This window comes from Anarrhichthys ocellatus, unplaced genomic scaffold (genome assembly GCF_004355925.1).
Source record: "Anarrhichthys ocellatus isolate YVR2014 unplaced genomic scaffold, GSC_Weel_1.0 scaffold5, whole genome shotgun sequence".
In the NCBI taxonomy this organism is placed as follows: domain Eukaryota; kingdom Metazoa; phylum Chordata; class Actinopteri; order Perciformes; family Anarhichadidae; genus Anarrhichthys; species Anarrhichthys ocellatus.
The window spans coordinates 12990965-13013128 of record NW_022280035.1 but is presented as its reverse complement, the minus strand read 5'-3'; the positions used below and the strand labels follow the sequence as shown (position 1 = coordinate 13013128).

The window sequence follows — 22164 nt, the reverse complement described above, 5'->3', positions numbered from 1 at the left end:
CCTCAGAATTCATAACTACTGATATAATTGTAAGTTCAAAACAAGCAAGTGGACCTCGAATTGGAGAAGAAGGGAAAGTTTGAACTTTTACAGTTTAATGACTGAGAAAAGAAGAGAGATATGTTTGAGCCAGTAAGCGGACCTTGAGTAGAGATGTTGTCATCTGCGGCTTCCAAGGTCTGAAGATTTCAGATTTGATCAAATATGCAGACTTGTCTTTGCATACAAACTGCATCATTCACTTAGACTGAACTAAAAGATCATTTTCTTCTGCACACACAGACAGTAAGAGGAACAAAGAAGACATGATTTTACCCTTATTTTGATACGATGAACACTTTCTCCCAGCACCATCTGAACACAAGCAGCCATTCTGAGCCGTAAGAATCAGTTTCTCATTTCTTGCATGTTTGACAAAGAAAAGAAGGAAAAGTCACCTTTCACTGTTTAAAATATCTTTAATGGTTCAGTTGGTATAGGATTTGGAAGCATTAAGTCAGGACATGGTCAGCAGCCATATAAAACAAAACCAACAAATCAATGTCGACTGAGAGGAAAATAAAATACAAAAGCAACGCAAAAAAGAACAATTAGGCAACGTCAGGTCATCACAGTAAAAAGATACATCGATCCTAGTCACACTTAACAGCATGCTGAAAATCAAAACCGGTCGCAAGTTCAACGATGATCTCACCCACTCACTCAAACACACACACACACTCAAACACACACCCACAACTTGAATAAAGGCTGTAGAACAACCGTGATAGTTAAATGTACAGTAAGACGCCTTTTAGAGAGAGATAAAAAACAATGCATAGACAAATAAAGAATGTTTTAAAACAAGAGTAAACATAAAAAGACAAAAGTCTTTGTCGTAGGCGGACAGCGTGATAGATCCGTTGGCTGATTACATCGCAATGATTACCGAGGACATTCAAATAGAAGTTATTGCCAACAACAAATAAATGGATCACACTTTACCCATACAAGAAATCATTTTTTTTTTTTTCTGAAACATTTTAAAAGAGCTAGTAGCGTCAACAAACGTCAAGAATGTACAAACAATGGTTTGGCGCCGCTTGAATGCACATTATAAACCACGAGGCAGACATGCTTGGCTTCAAAACATTACGTTACAATTATTTTTTTAAGTTATACAAGCTGACAAACTGTACTTAAAATACATTAAATATTGATCATGTCACTAGAAAAACATGTTGGTTTGTTAACAAATATTCATTTGAGCTTTTCCAGTCGAGTCAATTAACACAGAGAAGGAACTTTTCTTTTTTTTTGAAATCAGCGAAGGAATAAAAACATGGTTACAAAGTTTTCTTTTATCCATTGAATCCAAACATAAAATCTCTGCCCTAAATATCAAAATGTATTTTTTGCAAATATCCCATTGATAATAGTGCAAGAGATACAGTACAGTCAGAAATAGCACACAGCTTCCATGTTTAGTTAAAAATGTAGAGTTTGTGACTTTAGTGTGAACAGAGCTGCGGATGACGTTAAACTATCTACTGGTTCTCCATCTTTAACGATGTGTTCGAGGAAGTCAATTCAGTAAACAATAAATTACAACTACAGCGTCTCGTCTCTTATCAATTTTCTTAAATCATTATGTTAATGTTATCTTACAGATAAAAAAAAAAATACAATTGGCACAATCAATTTTCCCAACTATCTGTACAATAAAAAAAAAAAGAAAAGGTTTGACATGTCACAACAACCCCAAACCAGTGTTTGTTTGGGGAGAATGTGTACTCCTGTGTTTCATGTGATTATGTCTGCTAGTGTCTTTAATTCTTGCACCTTCCTCCAGAGAAACGCATCGCTGCACTCTCAACAGCCTGTGGTTCAAAAGAAAGCAGCAGAAGAAGAACAAGAGGGGCCTCATTTAGAAGACTGTGCGAAGATTCGTCGAGAGGAAAACGACGTGCGCTCAAAAATACTCTTTCCACTTCCGTCATGCCACTAGCCTCGTCATCCTGCTCTGCTGAGCCCCGTAATCAAACATGAATGATTAACGACGGGCCTGCTGCGTGTGTTAAGGCACACACATCACTCAGGGCATCATTCTAGCATTTGTACGTCAACAAAAGGTCAGACTGCAAATACAAAAAGAAAAATTTGATCTTTAGTCGGTTCGACTTTACCGTTTTGTTTGTTGTTATTTCTGCGTCGCAGCAGCAGTGAGCACCGTCAAATCAAGAGAGAATCAAGTTCGATACCTAAACGACATGTTGTTGAGGCACTCCATGAGTGAGTCTAGGTTCTACGACTGACTTCCTGCCGCAAGAAGGTGAAAAATAAACAGGCCGGAATTTGATTTAAAGTGAAATTAATTGTCTGAGAAGAGTTATGAATACATTCGATTTTATTTGACTACTTGGCCTTCGGCATGCAGGTTGAAGAAAGCGTGTCGACGCTCTTCAGAAACATCCCGACATCTGCGTGGGAGATGAAGAACCCGTCTATCGCGCCTCTATTTATACACACAACATGTTTATGAATGAGGCCCCGTGTGTGACAGAATACAAAAGCCTTCATAACACAACAGCTAAATCAAAAACTATTTCAGCCCCATCAGGGGTCAGCAGAAATAATTAAAAAAAAATCTCTCCCCTAACACGATCACAATCCTCACACTCGCTGCTCGACCAGATCTATATTTCTCTTTGCTTCAGTTAGCTGCTGACTGGTCACTTCCTCCAGTGACCACAGCAGATACAACATGTAACACTGCCTAAAGTCTCAACACAGACAAAAGAATACAAAACAAAGCCAACCCACCCACAAAAAGAAAGAAAGAAAAAGAAACTACATTTGATATTCATCCACACAATCTGTGAGTGTTTTCACTGACTGCCTTGTTGCTGAGGCGTCGCCCCACAGCGAAGCACTTGAGTGCAGCTCAGGTAATGGCCGCCAGCTTGTATGAGGAGTCGGGGATGGAAGAGGCTGAGGAGAGCGAGGCAGCCACCTCCTGGTGTCTCTTCCCCTCCTCTCCTGTGCTCATCAGTGTCGTGTTTGTGGAGTTGCTGTGGATCACGTGCGGGAAGAGGGTGGGGGAGGGGGGAGATGCAGTGGGGTGGAAAGGGGGGGAGAGAGCCCAGGGTCACTGTCGTCGGTCCTCCGCCTCTGACCGCGAGAACGCCATCACCACGTCCTCTGCACCTGAAAACCAACAGTAGATTGTCAGGTAAGTCCTCCAAACAATAATAACGATATTAACCCAACATGGTCGTCTGCAGCAGGAAACTACAACATCCTAAATAATCTCATTTACTGTAACTGTTGTTGGGAATTAGGGCTTTAAAGAGAATGAAGTGTTATTGTGTATTTTTATAGAGGCCAAAATCTGATTCATAATATTAACCAAACATCCTGAGAAGCCGAACGTGAGAGTTCTTATCAACTGAAGACTTTTATTTTATTTTTTCAATTTCGTCACTTTTATACCACTTGATTCACTAATGTTTTCTAGGGAGTGCATTAGTCTAGGGAGTGTATTTACTTCCATGTCGAACAGGAATCTCGATGCTTTACACCGACACTAGGCGTGACCTGTAATAGGTAGTTCCTGTCCAACTGAACCAAACACTTAGATTGGCAGAAACACACATACACATGTATCCATAAGGGGCTAAAATGTGTTGCAAGTAATCAACTGGGATCAGATTTTGCTCTTCTGCTCACATTTGTTTCACATAAAACACAACGGTGAATGGTTTGAGAAGAGGACATCACCTTCGGTATAGACCCGGTTATTTAGAAACATGCAACCACGGACGCATTTCTGTCTCACTGCTGTTTGAACCCCAGTAAGTCTTCCACACGTTACGAACTATTAACTTGTGATCCGATCGTCCACAACGGATTTTAGTGCAAAGTGTGAGGCGAGTGAGAGTTTTCTACGGGTCATTGGATCCTGACAGTACCCTGTAAATCCTGTCAGTTGTGACCATAAGACCAGAGAGAGAGAATACAACAGCGTGTGGAAAGCCACCGCCGGCCATCACAGCGCCCTGACCGGGGATCCTGCTGACAGCGGCATCCTGCTCTGCCATGATAACACTTAGATCTGAGGCTTCTATGTCATTCAATCTCCTATGTTGCTGCAGCTCAGGCAAGATCGTCTGTGAGTAAACAATACCAGATTCCAGCCGATGATATTAAACCTCACTAAGCTCTGGGAAAAAAAATAAAAATAAAAAATCAACGAGCACACAGAAAAGAGACCGAAGTGATCTACAGCACACGGGGTTGTGCTTCTTCTTTCTCCTTTTGTTCCTCTTTCACCAAGTTAACGAAGACAAACCGATAATTACCGTCTCCTATGGGTGGAGTCTACTAATGCCGGCTACACAATGAGACTTTGTCAGCTGGCGTTTGTTGAACAAGGAATCACTCATTAGTCTGTTGCCAACTGCGATTCATCAAGTCATTCGGGCCTGCCCACACCTGCTGAGACAGCTTTTCTCTGTTAAATGAATGTACATTTTCCAATTCTGTTTGCACAAGATAAAAAGAAAACTACACAACGCTCTTTCACCTCCTCATATATCCTGAGGACTAACTCTTCCTTCATATAGGTCGGATTTGTTTGGAAAGGACTTCACGAGTTTCAATTTGAGCAATGCCATCTGTAGACTGTCTGGAAAAAGAGAGAGAGCTAAAAAACGCTTCTGTCAGATGAAGTAGGAAAGTATTAAGTCCGTCTTGCACCGTCATGCTCGGCAGCCTGGTGAAATGAATTTGCTTCTGTGTAATGGAAGGAAATTGATTGAGACCACAGAAGTACATACAGCAACATCTCCGGTCTCCTCAAACCGTAAATTAAAAAGGCGTCTCCTAAAGACGAGAGCGGCAAACGACAACTTGGTGCCACGGCCTACAGGAAGCTACGCTCACGTAAATATCATCAACACAGAGTTCCACACCTTTGCAGACAGTTGAGGATTTCAAACGGTCTGCGATAGAAAATAAAAAAAACCTTCACACTACAGCCCCCAATTGCTCGTTAGATTTAATTATTGTGGAGATATGAAAGTAGGCCAGGGGCTGTGAGCTTCCACATGTATTTGGCACAAAGGGCGGACCCTCCTCATCAGACAGCACAGACACTCGCTTGTTTACATGTTTATATGAACACTCAAGTTCCTCTTGAAAGCTTATTGGCCAACCAAATGATGGGGTTATGGCAAAAAAAAGGAAGCAGGAGAAGAAACTAGAGACATAAAACTATGTATCTCATCTGCTTTGAGGCAGCACATAGCGATGATGATGCTTGAACAGCAGACACTTATGTAATGCCACACAATGGGAAACTCGACCGGAGCGACACTGCTGCTGAACAGCACTTCTGTTCAAGATTAGGCTTTTTTTGTCGCAAGGCCGCTCATCTATCACAATAAATGTCAGTCTAAATCATTGTGTGTGTGAATAAGTTCACCGTTGTGTAACAGGCAGTTCAGAGGAAGGACACGTCGGACATGGCGCAACTCGAGCCCGATGACCGAAATACATCCACGGAGCCAAGCGGACGGCCGAGCTATATCGGTTGTACTTTTGACGGAGAGAGATGTGCGGACCCCGCCTTGTGTCTCTCTTACACACACACACACACACACACACACACACACACACACACACACACACACACTTTAGCCAACTCGATGGAGACGTCAGGTCCCTCAAAGCTGTTGCCTAGCGACAGATAAAAATCAGCCTGCATCAGAGGAGGGCAGGCTGCTGCCGCCTATGAGCAAGCAGCTCGTTTGTTAGGATGCGGCTCTATGTCAGTCCGTCCTCCGGCCCCTCCCTCCACTGTGCGCTGATCCTGTACTCATCCAGCCTGGTGGGGGCGGACAAAGCGGCTCCGGACGGTGGATTACATAAATAACAGCAACAACAGGCATATCATCCGATTTGTCCTCAATAAACACTCTGAGAGCAAGAAAAGCCTCCTCAAATGGAACAGAGAGGTTAAAGTAGAACTAGTGTTTTTGTTTTCAAATAAAATGTATAAAAAAAGAGCAAATACTGATGACACCATGTCCCAAACTGACATATGCACCATTATGTCCACCACTAGTGCTAAAACAATGATCCTATAGGTTGAGCGAGTGAACATTTAAGCAACTGTTAAGTCACATATCACGCAGAAATGTCCGTCTATCTTTGGGTTTCCTCCGCTTGATCAGAAACAAAACAAGCAATTTGAACAGCATGGGAGATTTTTTGAAAGGCACTTTTATTATTTAGTTAATAGACACACAAATGAAAACAATTGGAGCGATAAATGAATGAATAGTCATTATTTGCATCTCTGGCCTCGTTCAAAAGCAGCCAGAACCAGAACGCTGTCTATTCACCAGCACTGATACACAAGCAAACAAAGTCTTTCTTCACACGTCTATGAATCAATATGTGGTTGATGAAAGGTAGCCTGAAATGAACTCAAAACACACAAAGTCCCACAGAAACCTCTATGGATAAGAAAGCTGTGAAATGAACCCAAAGGGGAGTTTGTTTGAAGTAAAAAGCACTTTGCTGCGTCTCTCAAGTCCCTCCCGTCTGAACGAGCAGAGGAGCAGCCGCACGATGACTCCAGTGTTGCAGTGAGTCTGAGCAGCAACATCATCTGAGGTCACGATCTGTGCCGGGTCAGCAGAGAGGATAAAGACACGCAACCCCCCATTGAAAACGACTTCGGGCCGGGGCGGGTTGAGAAGCACGACACACAACAGGTGTGTGTGTGTTCTGGTCCAGCTCGACATTTTACACAACACATTTAAGGAATATCTGCATCACATAACTGCAAATGAATAGCCTATTGTAAAAGGGTAAACCTAATAAAATCTCATTAATTCACAACATATGCATGTGTTTCCATTGAATGTCAGTCACACATATATGTGATATTTCAGAGATTTAACAAGCTTTGACATTAACTTTAAAGCCCAGAGATGAGAGCGTATTTAAGGAAAAACCAGTCTGTGTTTCAGTGATTTGAGCCACTTCATACATCGGAGTCGTCGGCTCTAATTCATGCTGCTGTGACACACGAGATGAAGTAAGAATCGATACCACTCTGCCGCGGCCCGAGTTACTGACACACGGCTTCGGCTTGAGAAGGTGGGTTTAAAAGATACGGGATTGTAACACAGAAGAAAAAAACTAATAGGATCGTGCATCGATAGGGCTGCAGTGAAAGTCGAAACAAGAGAAGGGACGAGACCGACTGCGAGAGATTGTAATATCACACCATAGCTGTGTAATTAGCACTCCAGATTGCCTCCAGGCCCCCTAATGACACCTGCTCCAAGCTACCGACGCGGCACATTGCAGCAACACCGAAGCTCACAGGAAGCCGGAGCTTTCCTGGGACAACCGAGGCTGCTATGACAACCCCATCCTCGTCTATCCTCCCTCAGACATCCTTCCTGAGGAGGAGTGAACTGTCCTTGTCAAATCAGACAAGATAACAAGTCGTGAGATTGCTGGCTGTACGTGTGGCTCTGACAAAAGTCTATTGTTTAAAGTGACATGCCGTCAGTCACAAATAGCCTTGAATAAGAGTTGAAGAGGGAACAACAAGCAGCCTGATAGTAAAGACAAAAACTTCTGCTCGCCTCATATCGTGCTTTAAAAACTCTGCAGCACAGATAGTATTCAATTCACACTAAAACAGAGCCCCAACAAAACAGGCCTCACTTAACGAGTTCACACTTCATTTTCAAATCACAATAACAGCGTTCAAACGCAGCCCTCCGCTCCTCGGCTACATCACGGTACTCCAGCTGAAGAAGCTGAATGAGAAAGAAGCTCCAGAGCCTTTTGTTCAGAGAATTCCTATTTGGCCTGATTAAAAATGCAAAACAAAATTACGCTTTTGCATGTATGGTAATCAGCCAATTAAAACATGTAAAAATGCTAATTCTGTGACCCAAAGACATAAAAGAAATATGAACGGCGGGCCCAGAGTTGATTTACTCTTGTTTCTTAAAAGGAGGACCGAGAATAACATCGGACAGCTGCTCAGAGTTCTAGGGAATGATTCAGGGTTTGAACATTTCAATCAGTCCGATCACATGTGATGGACAGAATAGATGCCAATGCCTGCAAATGTGTTTTTCTTATCAGAATATGCCAAAGCTGACAACAGCAACAATGTTATCCATTTGTCACATTAGCTTTTGTTCCGCTCTCACACCTGCACTTCTATCTAACATTTCCTGAGTAATCAATACCTGAGTGCGTCTCCACAACGGGATATTGCCCTCAGCGCCCTCTAAGCATGCCGCCACCCGATCAATGAGGCCGTGTCTGACACGTGACACCGCGGCTCTGTGCCGAGACCCATCGAGGACGCCGGTATCGGAGCATCCTGCATCAGCATGCCCAAGCACGTCTCTCTGGTTGGAGCTTATCTATGACCTTTAATGGTCAGATGGCTTCAATAATAATAATATCCGTTTGCTTTTCCAATTCAACAACATACACACAACTCATATTGTAGGAGTAGCTTATGAAATATTCTATAAACCTTTAAAGTAGCTGATTAAACGGTATTATTTGACAAGCTGAAGGAGGCGAGTCATCTACTATTACTCTTCAAAACAGCAGGCTGAGCAGCAATGACAGTAAACGGTGTGCTTTTTTATTACTATACCAATATTTCCATCAAAAGACTGAGCAGCAGAGGCGATTAGCTTTTGAAAACAGCTGTTGTCAAATGGCATCAAAACGCAGTGTGGAGTTAATGTCTACAGCTCAGAAAGACATTTGAACTCAGTCGTTATTCTTAGAAATTGTCTTCTTAAATTGGAAAACATTGCCCAAGCTAACCTGTTCAGAAATAATATGAACTGAAGCTACTTTACCAGACCCGTATGCGGTCTGTGAGCAGATACATCAATGATGCAGGATCAGACAAAGACAAACAACCTTTGCCTGGAAACGTGCTGGCTGGTCACAGACGGTGTCTGCTGGAGCTGCAGCACTACTGCTGCATACAGAGTACAGAGAGGTGAGGGGAAGGTCTGCCGTCACCAGAATGAAGTGAGGACAGAGTACGACCTGATTTACCTCCACACTCATGTCCAGTATAATCAACACATTGAAATTCAATCAACGCGAGTGTCTTTCCCCCAAAACGTATGAATACAATTCGCACAATTACCTATATTTTGAACAGGAATCAAATGAAACCTCACTTTGTAGTAATTCACACTGATAATTTTTTGTTTGAAAGCTGTGCTTCTGTAAAATTAAATTTTAAGAGGCACAATGACTGTACAAGTTGCTAGGCAATGAAATGCTTCCTTTCATCTACCCCCCCCCCCCCCCATTACCTAGTCTAAATGAGATCAAATAGAAATAGTGGACTTTCCTCTTCACGCTACTTCAAAGGATCCCGAATGTGCTGATACCTACAAACTGCTGTCCTTAAGCGCTGCATATTTAAAAGTGATTAACGCGCAGCTATCTACACGCCTAATCACAGTACTTTGGAGAAGATGTACACCGCAAATAATTTATAGGCACACTGAGGAGGTGGCAGGCTGTCAAATTACACTAAATGTGTCTATTTTTGTGATGCATAATGCATACCGGGAGCACCTTTCACCGGTCCTGTTCGTCCATAATTAATGAGGCTCTTCTTAGCTGGGTTGATAGCACAGAGACACGGAGTCCTTTATCTACTAAAGGGCATGAAGACAGAGGCGGAGGGTACGGAGCACAAACTGACATCTTGTTTGAAGTTGTTTAAAACGTACAGAAAACATCCTTCAGAAATGAATAACTTAAAATCTGTGCTGATCTCACTTTCGGTGTTGCACTTTTTAAAGACCCGCTACCATCCTTCCCATCTGATGCAACACTTCATGTTCTGCTGCTTGATGAAGAAACGCGCTGTAATAAAGCAACCCACACTGCATGCCCATGACGCATCTAAAATGTGCAGCACATTTCCCCAGAATGAGTCTGAATTTAACTAAATGTGACTAAACAATTTCATTACCCTGTCGGCTAAAACAAATATAATAAAAAAAAGCCAGCGGAGGACAAAAACACAAAGTCACTGCGGCTTTTACTCGCCTCCTTAATACCCTGTGAAATCAAATCCTTCTCCACAGAAAATCACATATTTATCACTTCAAACAACGATGATTGTTTCCTTGCACAGAAAGGACACGGACAAGGAGACATAACTCTTCATTGTAGGTGAAGTGTTGCAAGCAATTTTCCTGATTTAAAGCTCCCCGGAGGGACTAATATCAGGAGGGACAAAGCGAGGCCTGGGCCCCCACAGGTTTACCACAGGAGGACAGCAGGGCTCCTATCTGACAGCCTGGAAAGCAGCTGATATTTTATTACAGAAAATAAAAAATTGAAACAATTTGCTGTTGCGTTTCCAGGTAACTGCAGTGTCACTCTCCACACACACACCATTTTATTTCACCCAGCACCCTCTTGTGGTTTGAAAAATGTAAACACTGTAGAGACTAAGAAAGCTCAACAGCACCCCCTGATGCCCTGAAATAGCATGACCATCACAGTTCAGTCTTACAAGTCTTACAACAACCATAACGAACAGAGATTTGCTTTATCGCATAAACACGTCGATATCTGAACTCCGTCTGGGCCATTTGTGAGAGGCAGCGGTGAAAGCAGCGATGCACTCATGCAGAGGGTGAGTCACTCGGTTCCAGTCAGCCGTACTTGTTTGCTGTGTGAGTAATCACGCAGTGCTGGTAGGCCGCTGAGTCAGCGTCAGTGCATGGTAAGGGGAACCCGTTAGGCCTGCTGGGGTTAAAGGACTCAAGAGGAGCGATGCGGTTTTGCGGTCTGGGCAAAGTAGCACTTCTGTGACATGTCAAAGTGGCGTTTGTGAGCCGGTGCAAAACGCATTCTACCCGTATACCTTCAACAGCACTGTAAGTGTGTGTGTGTGTGTGTGTGTGTGTGTCACAGCCTTACCCTGGTCTATGTTGTGCTGTGGTAGCTGGCTCATCTGACTGTGGACCACACCTGCGTAATTCCGGAGAAAAGCCTCTTCGCTGGGCGTAAGCTGAAGAGGAGTGAACAAAGTGACAAATCAAGTTTTCAAACAAGAACAAACTGAATACTTATCAAATGCTCTTCTCATAATAATATTGATTAAAATCATTCTCCCATAGGCACGTGTTATTTCTGGATCCATCATATTTTGAGTTAGAATTAATTCATTAGTGCTTTGGTAGACATCTCCGTCTCGGGTCGTAGGGACATTTGACCGTTCTGCTCATTTAGAAAGTGAAAGAGATATTTTTAAGATTGATCGGAGAAAATTTTGTTTTGCTGCTTTCAGTCACCGAAAGTAGAGCATCTTATTATGTCGTCTCCTGGTAACAAGTGTGTCAACTCTGTGGTTTTAGCTTTGCGAAACACTTGTTTGTTGCCTGGAAACTAACACCTACTTGTATAAAATGTCCTTATCGCAACAAACCTACGAAAACACTCCTGTAAGAGATGGATTCATATTTGACGAGTCTTTCCGCCGTTCAAAAAGACCAACAGAGTGATGTGAGAGGACGAGAGGGGAGTCGTCTCTGACTTTTTAGTTTCTTTTCCACACAGGTTTAAAAGATTCATATTTTTCATTTTTAAATCTCATCTTTTAAAAAGAAAGGTTTAAAGGATGACAGGTTTACATAACATACTTGCTTCTGTAAGCTTTAGATTTTCTCTGCTTCTTTGATCTTCAGAGGTTCTAAATTAGTTCATCGCTGCTCAATTCCTCCACAATGTCATTCAACACCTGAATCATTGTCACCACCTGAGCTGAACATACAACACATATCTGGACCAACAGGGTTGATTGAGACGGTCACCGATAAAATTAGGAATACAGTCGATTTCTATTTCACTTTTAGCATCGGCCTCAGTCTGCCCACTGTACTCACCTCTGCGCCACACTACTCGTAAAAAATTAAAGCATAGACAACTCGAATGGAGGTCTTTATATATTGTGAATCTGTTTTGAGGTCTGACTTTGTTTGCTCTAAGAGCCAATCTTTGTGTGCTTCTTTTCAAAGCAAGTCTAAAAGGGTCTTCTACTTTCATCTGACCAATGAAAGAAACATAATGATATGACGGTAATGATGTTTTTTGGTCTTTGGGGTGTGCTGGACAAAAAGCAGCGCTAGAATTAATTTTTTGCTGCTATTTAAATCTGTAAAATGTGAATACTGAAATATTAAATGTCACATGGCCATAGTTTGTGTTGGTCGAGAGACTGCACTCACATTTGATCCCATCTTCTTTAGCATGAGCAGGACCCGCACTTTCTGTTGGACGTACATGTCTTCAGGAGACTTCCCCGGGGCCTCCTCGCGGTTCATCCCCCCTGCTCCTGTGGCTCTGGACACACAAACAAATCCACGTTACACAAGAACTGCAAAAAAAATAAAATAAAAAAATCGAAGCAACACAAACAGTCACAGTGTTATTAGAAGTTAAAAATACTTAAAGACTGAGGTTGTTTCGGCCGCACTATCTGTCAGGCCATAAACCGACAGACGTTAGTGGCCTAAAAACGCCTCGTTCAGCTGTACTTAGCTCCACCCTCTTCTGTGTCTTGTGGTTGCAAAAAGCCAAGATGGCGACGGCCAAAATGCAGAGCTTGAGGCTTCATAACGGCCGCACACAAACCAATGGGTGATGTCACCGTGATCACGTCCACTTCTTATACGGTCTATGATTCTGACTGCATTTCAATCATCGGATGTTTTTCTGACCTGAATTTTCGGATGTACCGCACTAGGCCGGAACTAGAGGTCTCACTTTTAGGGTAAATGATCCAGACTGTTGTTGTGTTATATAAATGAAGTGCTTATCACACAGTCTAACAACACTGGTGATATAAGTCAGAGGTCTCGTCACAGTGCAGGCTCGGCACTTCACAGCGTAAATGGCTGTCATTAATATTGCATGGCAGTTTTCACACAGATCTCGCCCCTGCCTGCTCCTTCCATCTCATATTCTCCGTCTAACTAATGACCTATTTTCTCTGTCAGTCTGCAGAGATGCAAAATATAGGCAAGGGGGAAGGAAAAAAGAGGGGGGGGGGGGGGGGGGGGGGGAAGGCGATAAAAGGATCTGCCAAAACTAATGCGGATGACAGAAAAGGGATAGGTTCCGCTGTGATAGCACACACACACATCAAGGTCAGCTGTTGTCGCATTAGATCTCCGTTACGACACACTGACAAGACGAGGCATGCAGCGCGGCTTGACGTGCAGCCTGAATGTACTAATTGAAATAGCTAAAAGAAGAAATTACTCACAGAGAAGAAAAATACATTGAAAAGGATGGAAAAAACAAAACAGGATTTCATGGAGAGAATATCAGTATGCAAGTCAGGATTCGTTCTCCCCTAAAAATCTTTCATAAAAAGCCAGAGGGAGCCACACTGACTATGATAGTTCTGGCTATTTATTTTGGCCTCTTATCTATACAAAGGACCACTAATGCATGTTGACAGGCCGTTTGATGTGGGGTTATATTTAATTGAGGAGCTGGCTCGTCGTCCCCACTTCCCAGAGCCCGGAGGGGGGAGAAGGATGAACGGGGCATCGTTGGCCATTGGCTGGCGTTTGGGTGCCACTGTGAGCGTGTGGATTCATCCAGATCAGAGCAGCTGGAGCCCAAGCTTCTGGCTACAGTCCTTAGAATTATAGCAATCTTTGGTGGCTGTTTACAGCAAGCAAATAACACTTGACTTTGTCTTCATGTCTGTTTCCAGCCACACGACACTGAATGAGGGGGAAGATGAGTACATCAGGCGTTCACTTCCACCTGAGCGCCAGGCATCGTTTAAAATCGGAGAGCCGCTGAAGTCTCGAAGCAACATGAAAAGATCTCGCTGGTGTCAGTTGCTCCATACACCTTTAGGGAGGACATTGGCGGCGAGGGTGAAAGGGGGTGGCAGTGTTTTCATATCAGTAGCAGTGACACGTTTGATCAAGTTTCAAAGCTCCTTTCGCCAGACAAATGGAAGAGCTAAGACTGGAGGCAGAGAGACCCAGCAGTGAGACGACACACGGAATGAAGCTTGATATAAACTCAGGAGCGCCAGTCGGCGTGCATCAGAAGCTCACTGGGAATAAAACGGTCACTGTGTGAGACTGGATAGAGAGCAGAGAGTGACTGAAGAGAACAGTACTACTCCAACTGTCAACGGGTGCCATCTTGTCTTGAGATTTTTTTTAAAAGTACCAAACATCCATTGATATTCAGGCATAGTTTGAGACTTGACAATTAAACCATTTTCACGTCCGCTGCAGCACAAAAGGCGGATATATATTCCACATTCATCATCTGTAAATAGGCCCACTTTGATGACTGAGGCATTTCTGATCCTCTGATGTTTGCGTTTGAAGTATAAAAAACTGGCCATATTTAGTACCATCTCTGCCCAGGCTGCTGTTTTGAGGGTTGCAATTTGTATTTTCACCAGCCGCAAAAACACAATGTGTCTTATCCCACTTCCACAGCAATATATCTGCTATGAGAAGAACAAAAGTAGTGTGCAAAATCCCATCCCAGGTAGAAAAATCATGGAAATGTAAATGAGGTTGATCAGTGATCTTCCATTGTCACTTTAAAAAAAGAGGAAAGGGAAAGGAGTCATTCTTTTTTTGGATTTCACCAGTTCTTCCTCAGGCTGGAAGGGGCAGAAACACTCATTTGTAGAGGACTATTTTGGGCAGCAGAGTAGCTACAGAACTGTGAATCATGACAGTTCTGGTCCTCAGTGAACTGGACGACAACATGCATGCAACAGTGATTAACATTGTGCATAATTACGTAATGGGTAGTTTCATCCGTGCGATCCTGCTGAGCAAACTAGCTTTCCAACCATGTTTATAATTCCAACAATGCGCCAGATGGTACTCGGCTGCCTGGCATACAATGCCTCATTGCCGCAGACTTAACCTCGACATAATGGCTTCCTGGGTATCACTGCTGGATTACAGCATGTTAAAAACACACCGGGTCAAGATAAAGTCCAGCTCAACATCATTTTAAAGCCAGAAATCACATACTGGGTGTTGTCATTGTTGGCAAGTGTATTATGAGTGGCCTGTATCTTGAAATAGGCTATTTGACAATGATCATTTTGCAACTATTTGTGTTATCATTATTATTATTATTCGCTTCATTGTTCTATAAGTAAACAATAGGGAAGAATGACTAGAGCCTAAAGGCGAGGTTCAAATTGCTTGCTTTGTTTTTGTAGAACCAACTCTCCAAACATACAACTTCTTACTACACAAAATCCAGACTGACCAATGAGATTGTAAGAGACTGGCATGATTTTTCTGTAATGTCTTTTCCAGCTGTGTTCTGAACTCTCCCAGGAAGACAAACTCTTACAGAGGACAATGTCTGAAGTAGTCAAACAACGGGTACATCTAGACCTCTCCTTGACAGACGGCTAGACCTCAGCTGCTTTTTGTATGAACACGGTTTGATCCGACACATCCACTGAATTATTTCTAACAAGGCTGCTTTGAATTATGGGAGAAAAAAAAAAGAAAAAGAAAATCATACAAATAGAGTTGATTAGGATGCCATGACAAAGAGGGAAATGACAAGTGACACAACTCTACTAAAAACCTATAAATAGTGTTCTGAAAAGAAACCTTCCCATGTTTAGCCTACTTGGGTCATTCTGATGTACCTGCTCTGCTGTGTGACAAGACTGAAATCATTTCAAGGACCACAACAGGGATCCTGTCAGAGTCCTTTGTGTGCGCCCGATGTTCGGTTCTCGAGGTGGGCTGGCTCAACACTAATCCCTCGAGGGATTGCTCAGCCAGCATCAGACGTATGCGGCTAATATTCCAGACGTAATCAAAGGCTTTCTTTAATGCTGATCTAGGCCTAACCCCCCCCTCTGCCCGTGTTGGGCTCTTGTCAGTGTTGTCATGTTGGGTGGAGACATCGAGCCCCTCTAGGCAGCCCAGCTACCAAAGCATCGCTGATACTGAACCGGGAAATCTCAAAGAAAAAAGCAACACGAGAGCCATCAAATCTGAACACGTGGTAGTTAGTTATATAAATATGGAAATCAATATATTGTTGTGTGATGCTGAGGCACAGCTTAATCTTTGTACCCATGTTAACAGTTCATTCTTTCTAGCAGGTCATCCTTGTGTCAGTGTATGGAGTTTTAACATTTAAATGATGGCATCCAAGTATAGAAATTGCATTGTAGTGTTTTAAAAAACTTTTAAATGTGTACTTTGTTAAATATACAGTTGTCCATAAAAACAGTATCAGTATATTTAGGTCTTGAAAAAAAATATAGAAAATATAACCATCAGGATATGCCCTGTTTAAAAAGAGCCACGGTTAAGATCTGATTGTGATTTAGAAATCACTGTTAACATCAGCGTTTACTACAAGTACGTCAACATTTCATACAGCTGCTGCACATGACTGAGAATTACACACTTAGTAATGCCGCTTAAAAAAAATAGAGCGAAGCCTTTCCACTGCATGGCCTCTGCATTCCAGATTTCTTATGTACACTTGTGTAGTATCAGTGTCCATTAGTGTCTCTGAGAAACAAAAAGACGGAGAGGGCCGCTTCAACACAGTGGAGTGGGCATCTGCTGCCGGAGATTACAGTGTGCAATGTGATAGGCCTTCAGATTTACTGAGGGTCGTGAAGGGCAGAGGCTGCCAAAGTGCACCGGCCCAGTCACACATGGCCCGGTCCACTTGCAAGGTTTGTTGTTGGCTCTAGAATCAGCTGTGCACATAACGCACAACGTCTGATTGCTTAAGAAATCAAATCCCCCCCCAGCGAACAAAAAAATAAGAAACAAACTTCTAAGTTGACTGGCAAAACTAAGTTTAGCTTTACACAAATGCCACTAAAAACCTGAACTCTGCAAGACCCCGAGAGGTCAACAGCCTCCAGCCAAAACCGAAAAATAACCAAGAATTCAATCATGAGCTGCGCCAACATCCCAAACAAACGTGTGAGAAACTTCAGTAAGCTAGAAGTCTGGTGTGGCTGCCAGCTGAGCTGCCAACAACCTGGCCTGGTTCTGCAGAGCAGCTGTGTCCCTGCAGGCACAGGCACAGGCACACAGGCACACGCACACACACACACACACACACACACACACACACACACACACCCTTCTAATGCTGACTTACCATGTCACGAAACCGATTAAAACTAGTGGCCTACTGAAATTAGGACAGAACAATATTCTTATTCAACTCCGTAATTCAGCAAAATAAAACAATTAGCTTGTTTATCGTGTCACGATGCCATAAGACAGTAGAGAAAAAATTGGGAATTTACAATTATGTAAAACAGGAAATGGCAGAAAATACTCACAATTTAGATGTCACAATTTAAATGGCTATTTTTCTTGATTAATTAATAAATGAATGATATCTGAAGATTGATAGACTATCAAAAGTGTTGACAATTTATTTCTGTCAATCGACTAAATGTTTCAGCACAACACAATAAATCCTACGACAATTTTGAAAGTGCTGTAAGTCCCATCACCCAGTCTCTACCCATCCAAACCTGCAGGAGACACAACGGCACCCAGCAGAGTGTCTCCCTCCGGGTCGGGTCTGGAAACAGCAGGAGCCAGACGGGTGGACATTGCAGACCAGAAAAGCTCTGGCTTGGACTTGCTGGATATCTGCATGCCGTCTTTTGTGTGAAGCCATCTCCTCACGTGTACAATGCCCACAACAATGGCTACAGTATTTGGGGACAATGGTGATGAACTGGATTGTGAAAACATGATTGATAAGTAGGTCATGTCTTGTTGTCACCACGTGAGGCATGAACTCAAACTGTACAGGCTTAGTTCATAGCTGGGTTTCTGGGTGTGCTTAACTGTCCGTTGACTATTTCTGTGCCACATTATGTAGATACTAGGCCCTTTTACAGCACGACATGACATATTTATACCTTAAGCCACTAGGAAACTTTTCCTACACAGTAAAAATAAATATTGTCCCCATTATTTAGCTTTGACTAGGCTACAAATAATAATTTGTATATTTGTAATGCTAAAGTTAAATTAAGAACATGTATGACCTGGCAACCTGATCTTGCAAATGTTTCCACAATACCAATTTTGATACAACTGAATTTTTCACCGCCCGTGGATGCGATATATACCATAATTAAATCTGGTCTATGATCTCAGAACATCTTAGCTCACTCCTCAGGGTCCCTCAAAGGAATTGAAACAGAAGCTGCTGCTGCCTTAAGCTGGTCCCTCGAGGGTGCGGCTGCAAGATTTCAAAAGCGCCAACGCCAAGGCAGGGAATGAAATTCTTAAAAGTTATAGGATGTATGTGATGGAACAATACAATTCCTTGCAAATGTGCAAGATGCACAAAAGACAAAGAAATGTGAGCAGAAATGATGGCTATGCACTCTAGTTTGTTTCTTTCAAACCCGTTTGGTGGTCATCCGGAGGCCTCTGTCATCTGGACTGGGTGCGTAAGCCCCGAATGGATCCAAGCGGCTCCGGTATCGCCGTGTCAGCCCACAACAGGCCACTTTGGGGGCAGAGTAAATGCTGACAGCCTGACAAGTGCGTGTGCCAAGCACAGAGCAAGAGGTTGTGAGATGAACCAGCCCTCCCTCCCAAACTCCGCTCACGGGCAGCTGATGAGGTCCCTCTCGGGACTCAAGCAGCCGCTGAAGAGCACCTGCTCCGACCATGAGGAGGCGAGGGACGCAAGGCCAAGGGGTCCTCATCTCGCTCCAAATATCCATCCAGTGAGGGGAATGCCCAAACTAAGGCGGGCATGTCATACTGTGGTCCGTGACCAACTCTGCTAGTTGCCAGGAGGATTCAGAACTCTCGCCCGTGGCCAAACCCTAAAACCCACTGACTGCAGCACTCATCAATGCCCCCGCTGCCGGCAGGGCGCCAGCTTCACCACTCAAAGGGTTGTCAGCTCTCTGACATGTGGGTGGGGGAAGCAGCCACTGTAAAAGGCAGCATGGCACAATGCATCCATGGGTGATCCAAAAATAGAAAACCCAATGTAGGAGTTGTGTGAAAAGAACACTTGAACATGAAAAAACAAAATTTAAAGAAAGTAGCTTCTGTGTCTGCAGCATTTGAGGTTCTCTATCATGGCTGACTGGTAGGTGTTTGGTGAGTGGGACAAATGGGTCTGCAATGTGTCTTTAACACTTCAAATAGGCGTGCATCATGTACACAAAGTCTGCTGAATTACTGTCGTGATGTCCTCCTTTAAGATGCGTTAACATCATGACGTTGCAAGTGGACCAAACTGATACAACCTAACGGCAACGTTTGTCTGCAAAACATTGCACACACGTTAGCTGAGATTTATCGAGTTTTTGATCACGTTAGTTTTCTTCAAAGTCTTCTTCTTTAACCTCTGGCTAAAATATAACCACAAACAAACGTGTGGACGGCCGACATTGAAAGAAGAACCGGTTGGTTTTCTCAGAGATGGACACACATCGTGAAGGATCTTGTTATCATGTTGCGGGACGCACACTGTTCAAACTGTAGCAGCGCTCTTGCTAGCAAGCAGCGAGCCTTCAGCGCATTTTCGACATGAATCTTCATCAATATCCGTCATGGTAAAAAATATATGGACGGTACACTCAATGGCTTTAAAAGTCACGTTCATTTTGCCCTGTCGATGATTTAATTTAGTCTCCGCTAAAACCCCGGGATACATTTGCCAAAAGCAGCCGATGCTAACCAGCCGAGCTAGCTCGCTAGCATGCCCGAGACAAAAGCCTGAATGAAGTTCCTATGGGTGCAAACACCATCCAGGTACCGCTGCTCTCTGCCAGAAGTGTAGACGCCGGGAATCAAACGCACGTATCGATTCAAAAAACCCTGCCAATGTACGCCTCGTCAAGACAACGGCACATATGAGCTTACCCCTCCTGGTCCAGCTTTTCTTTCTTCTATGCTCTGTTTGAATGGTGTGTTGTTGTAGGAGGGCGTCCTGTTCCGGGGTCACATCCCTCCAGTCGGCAGAAGCTTCGGAGAACTACTGACTCAACGCAGCGAGAGTCCTGCTGGATGTTCAGTACCGCTGCCGGCCACAGGGGGCGCCCCCGGCACAGACAACACTAGCTACATGTAGGAGCTATTGCTGAAAGTAACACTGCATTGTTTAAAATCTTACATACGGACAAGTACTAACAAAAGTAAAATTACTCATTATGCAGAATGGCCCTTTTCAGAATAATGCATTTCATATCACTGGATTACAATTAGTGATGCGTTAACGTGTAAGCATCACTAATGTAAAGTAAAGGGGGGGCTAATTCAAACTACTTTCTTTGTCCGCTTTATCCACAATAATACATCGTGATTTATTAGTAGATGTTGGTATTGTATTAATAATCTGAATCTGCAAAGTAACTAGATATCAAATAAATGAAGTGAAGTAAAAAGTACAATATTGTTTCTAAAATACAGTGAAGTAGTAGTATAAAGTAGATTGAAATGGAATTACCCAAGTACAAGTACCTTACAGTAGAGTACTCCACCACTGCTAAACACAAGTCTGAAAAACAAAAACCTTGCTGATACTATTTATTTATTTTACACTCTGCTGTGGGGGGGAATGTTACTTATTGAAACCTTCTCCCTTCCATGTCAAATATTCATCTCCAATTTGATGTTTCTTTGTTCTTTATTTTTTAGGAATCTACCCAGCAAGGAATGTATTACCCACAAAGATTGATATGTTCCAATATCAAACCATGATTACCTGCTTTTTAAGTTATAAAAATGTGTAGCCAACATTGATGCTATTTAAATTTACATTTCTCATGTGCATATTGGGAAAGCGATCACAACTTTTAAGTTGTGTTGTAAATATATAAGGTCGTAGTCCACTTCAAATCATCAGTATCTCTCACCGCTACAGTATGTTCACTTGTATTCACTATGTGTCTCGTATAAGGATGATGTGGTTCTGTGTTCAATAAAGAGAAAGAAAGCCCCAACAGAAACAATGACAGTATTATACAGTACATCAAATATTTGCCAAAACCACCCTGCGTTCACTTTAATTAATAAACATGTAAACATAAAAAATGGAAATGATTGGGTGAATTCGGTGGCTCTGGCCTTTATCCACGATCAGCCTTTTTTTTTTTTTTCAAGCTGCATTAAATTAAGCTTACATATGGCTTGGATCCTAGAAAGCCCCAGTGAGCTCTGCTGTGACACACTGTTTATCGGGTGCATGTTTACCTCCTGACAAGTGAAGCAAATGTAAAAACAGGATAAAGGCCATGGTCTCCATCGGACGTATGTTGACAGGAGGATTTATCAGCTTTAGCTGCACACATGTAAACAATACCTGAATGTTCAAATAATTGTACCATTTGACAGAATTCATGAATTACAACCAATTCAAAAGGCAACAGCAGAATTTCTTTTTACAATTTGCAAAAGTAGCTCATACACTCAATAGACTCCTTCATGGCTTAAAGCAGCAGTGTTTGGTTGAGCCCATACTGAGGGACATTGATGACCCATATTTAAAACCCATTCCACAGTGACTAATTCAGTAGCTTAAGGGAGTTAAAACAGCTTGTTGTGTAATCTGCAGCTACACTTGCTCTTCTATAAAATTCATCTTTGTAGATCATTTGAACTGTTGTGTAAAATGAAAAAGGCGATGAAAAGCACATCTTCTTATTTGCATGACTGACAGCAAGATATACAGCATGTAAAGTATACTGAAAGCACCATAAAATGAGATCATACAGCACACCAGTATGGAGATGTTTTGACAGTACAAGCATGACATCTCTTTCAAAGCACCTGGCACATCAGTTCAAAAATGCAATGGAAATCACTGTGCATAACTTAAATAGCAGAAAATAACACACGCACAGACAGACTGCATCATCTGAGAGAGATCACATAGTCTAGATTTACACTTTCAAAAGGGAACATTCTGAGAAAAGCTACCACAAGTCTATGGCTGAAACGAGATCCTTATTTGGGTCGTAATGCCTCATGTTTTCAATATTACTCTGAGCCTTGACCAAACAATGGTATTTTTACCTAGCATCTGAGATCATTACTC

General features: G+C 42.7%; 1 protein-coding gene across 1 annotated transcript; it reads right to left on the bottom strand.

The window, feature by feature from the left end:
* Positions 1-438: 438 nt before the first annotated feature.
* ctnnbip1 (catenin, beta interacting protein 1) lies at positions 439-22158 on the bottom strand. Its single transcript, XM_031845182.1, has 4 exons — positions 19992-22158; positions 12306-12420; positions 10999-11089; positions 439-3186 (listed from the first exon to the last, which is right to left on the bottom strand). The coding sequence occupies exons 2-4, from the start codon at positions 12399-12401 to the stop codon at positions 3128-3130; spliced, it is 246 nt and encodes an 81-aa protein (XP_031701042.1). The 5' UTR covers positions 12402-12420; positions 19992-22158; the 3' UTR covers positions 439-3127.
* Positions 22159-22164: the final 6 nt, after the last annotated feature.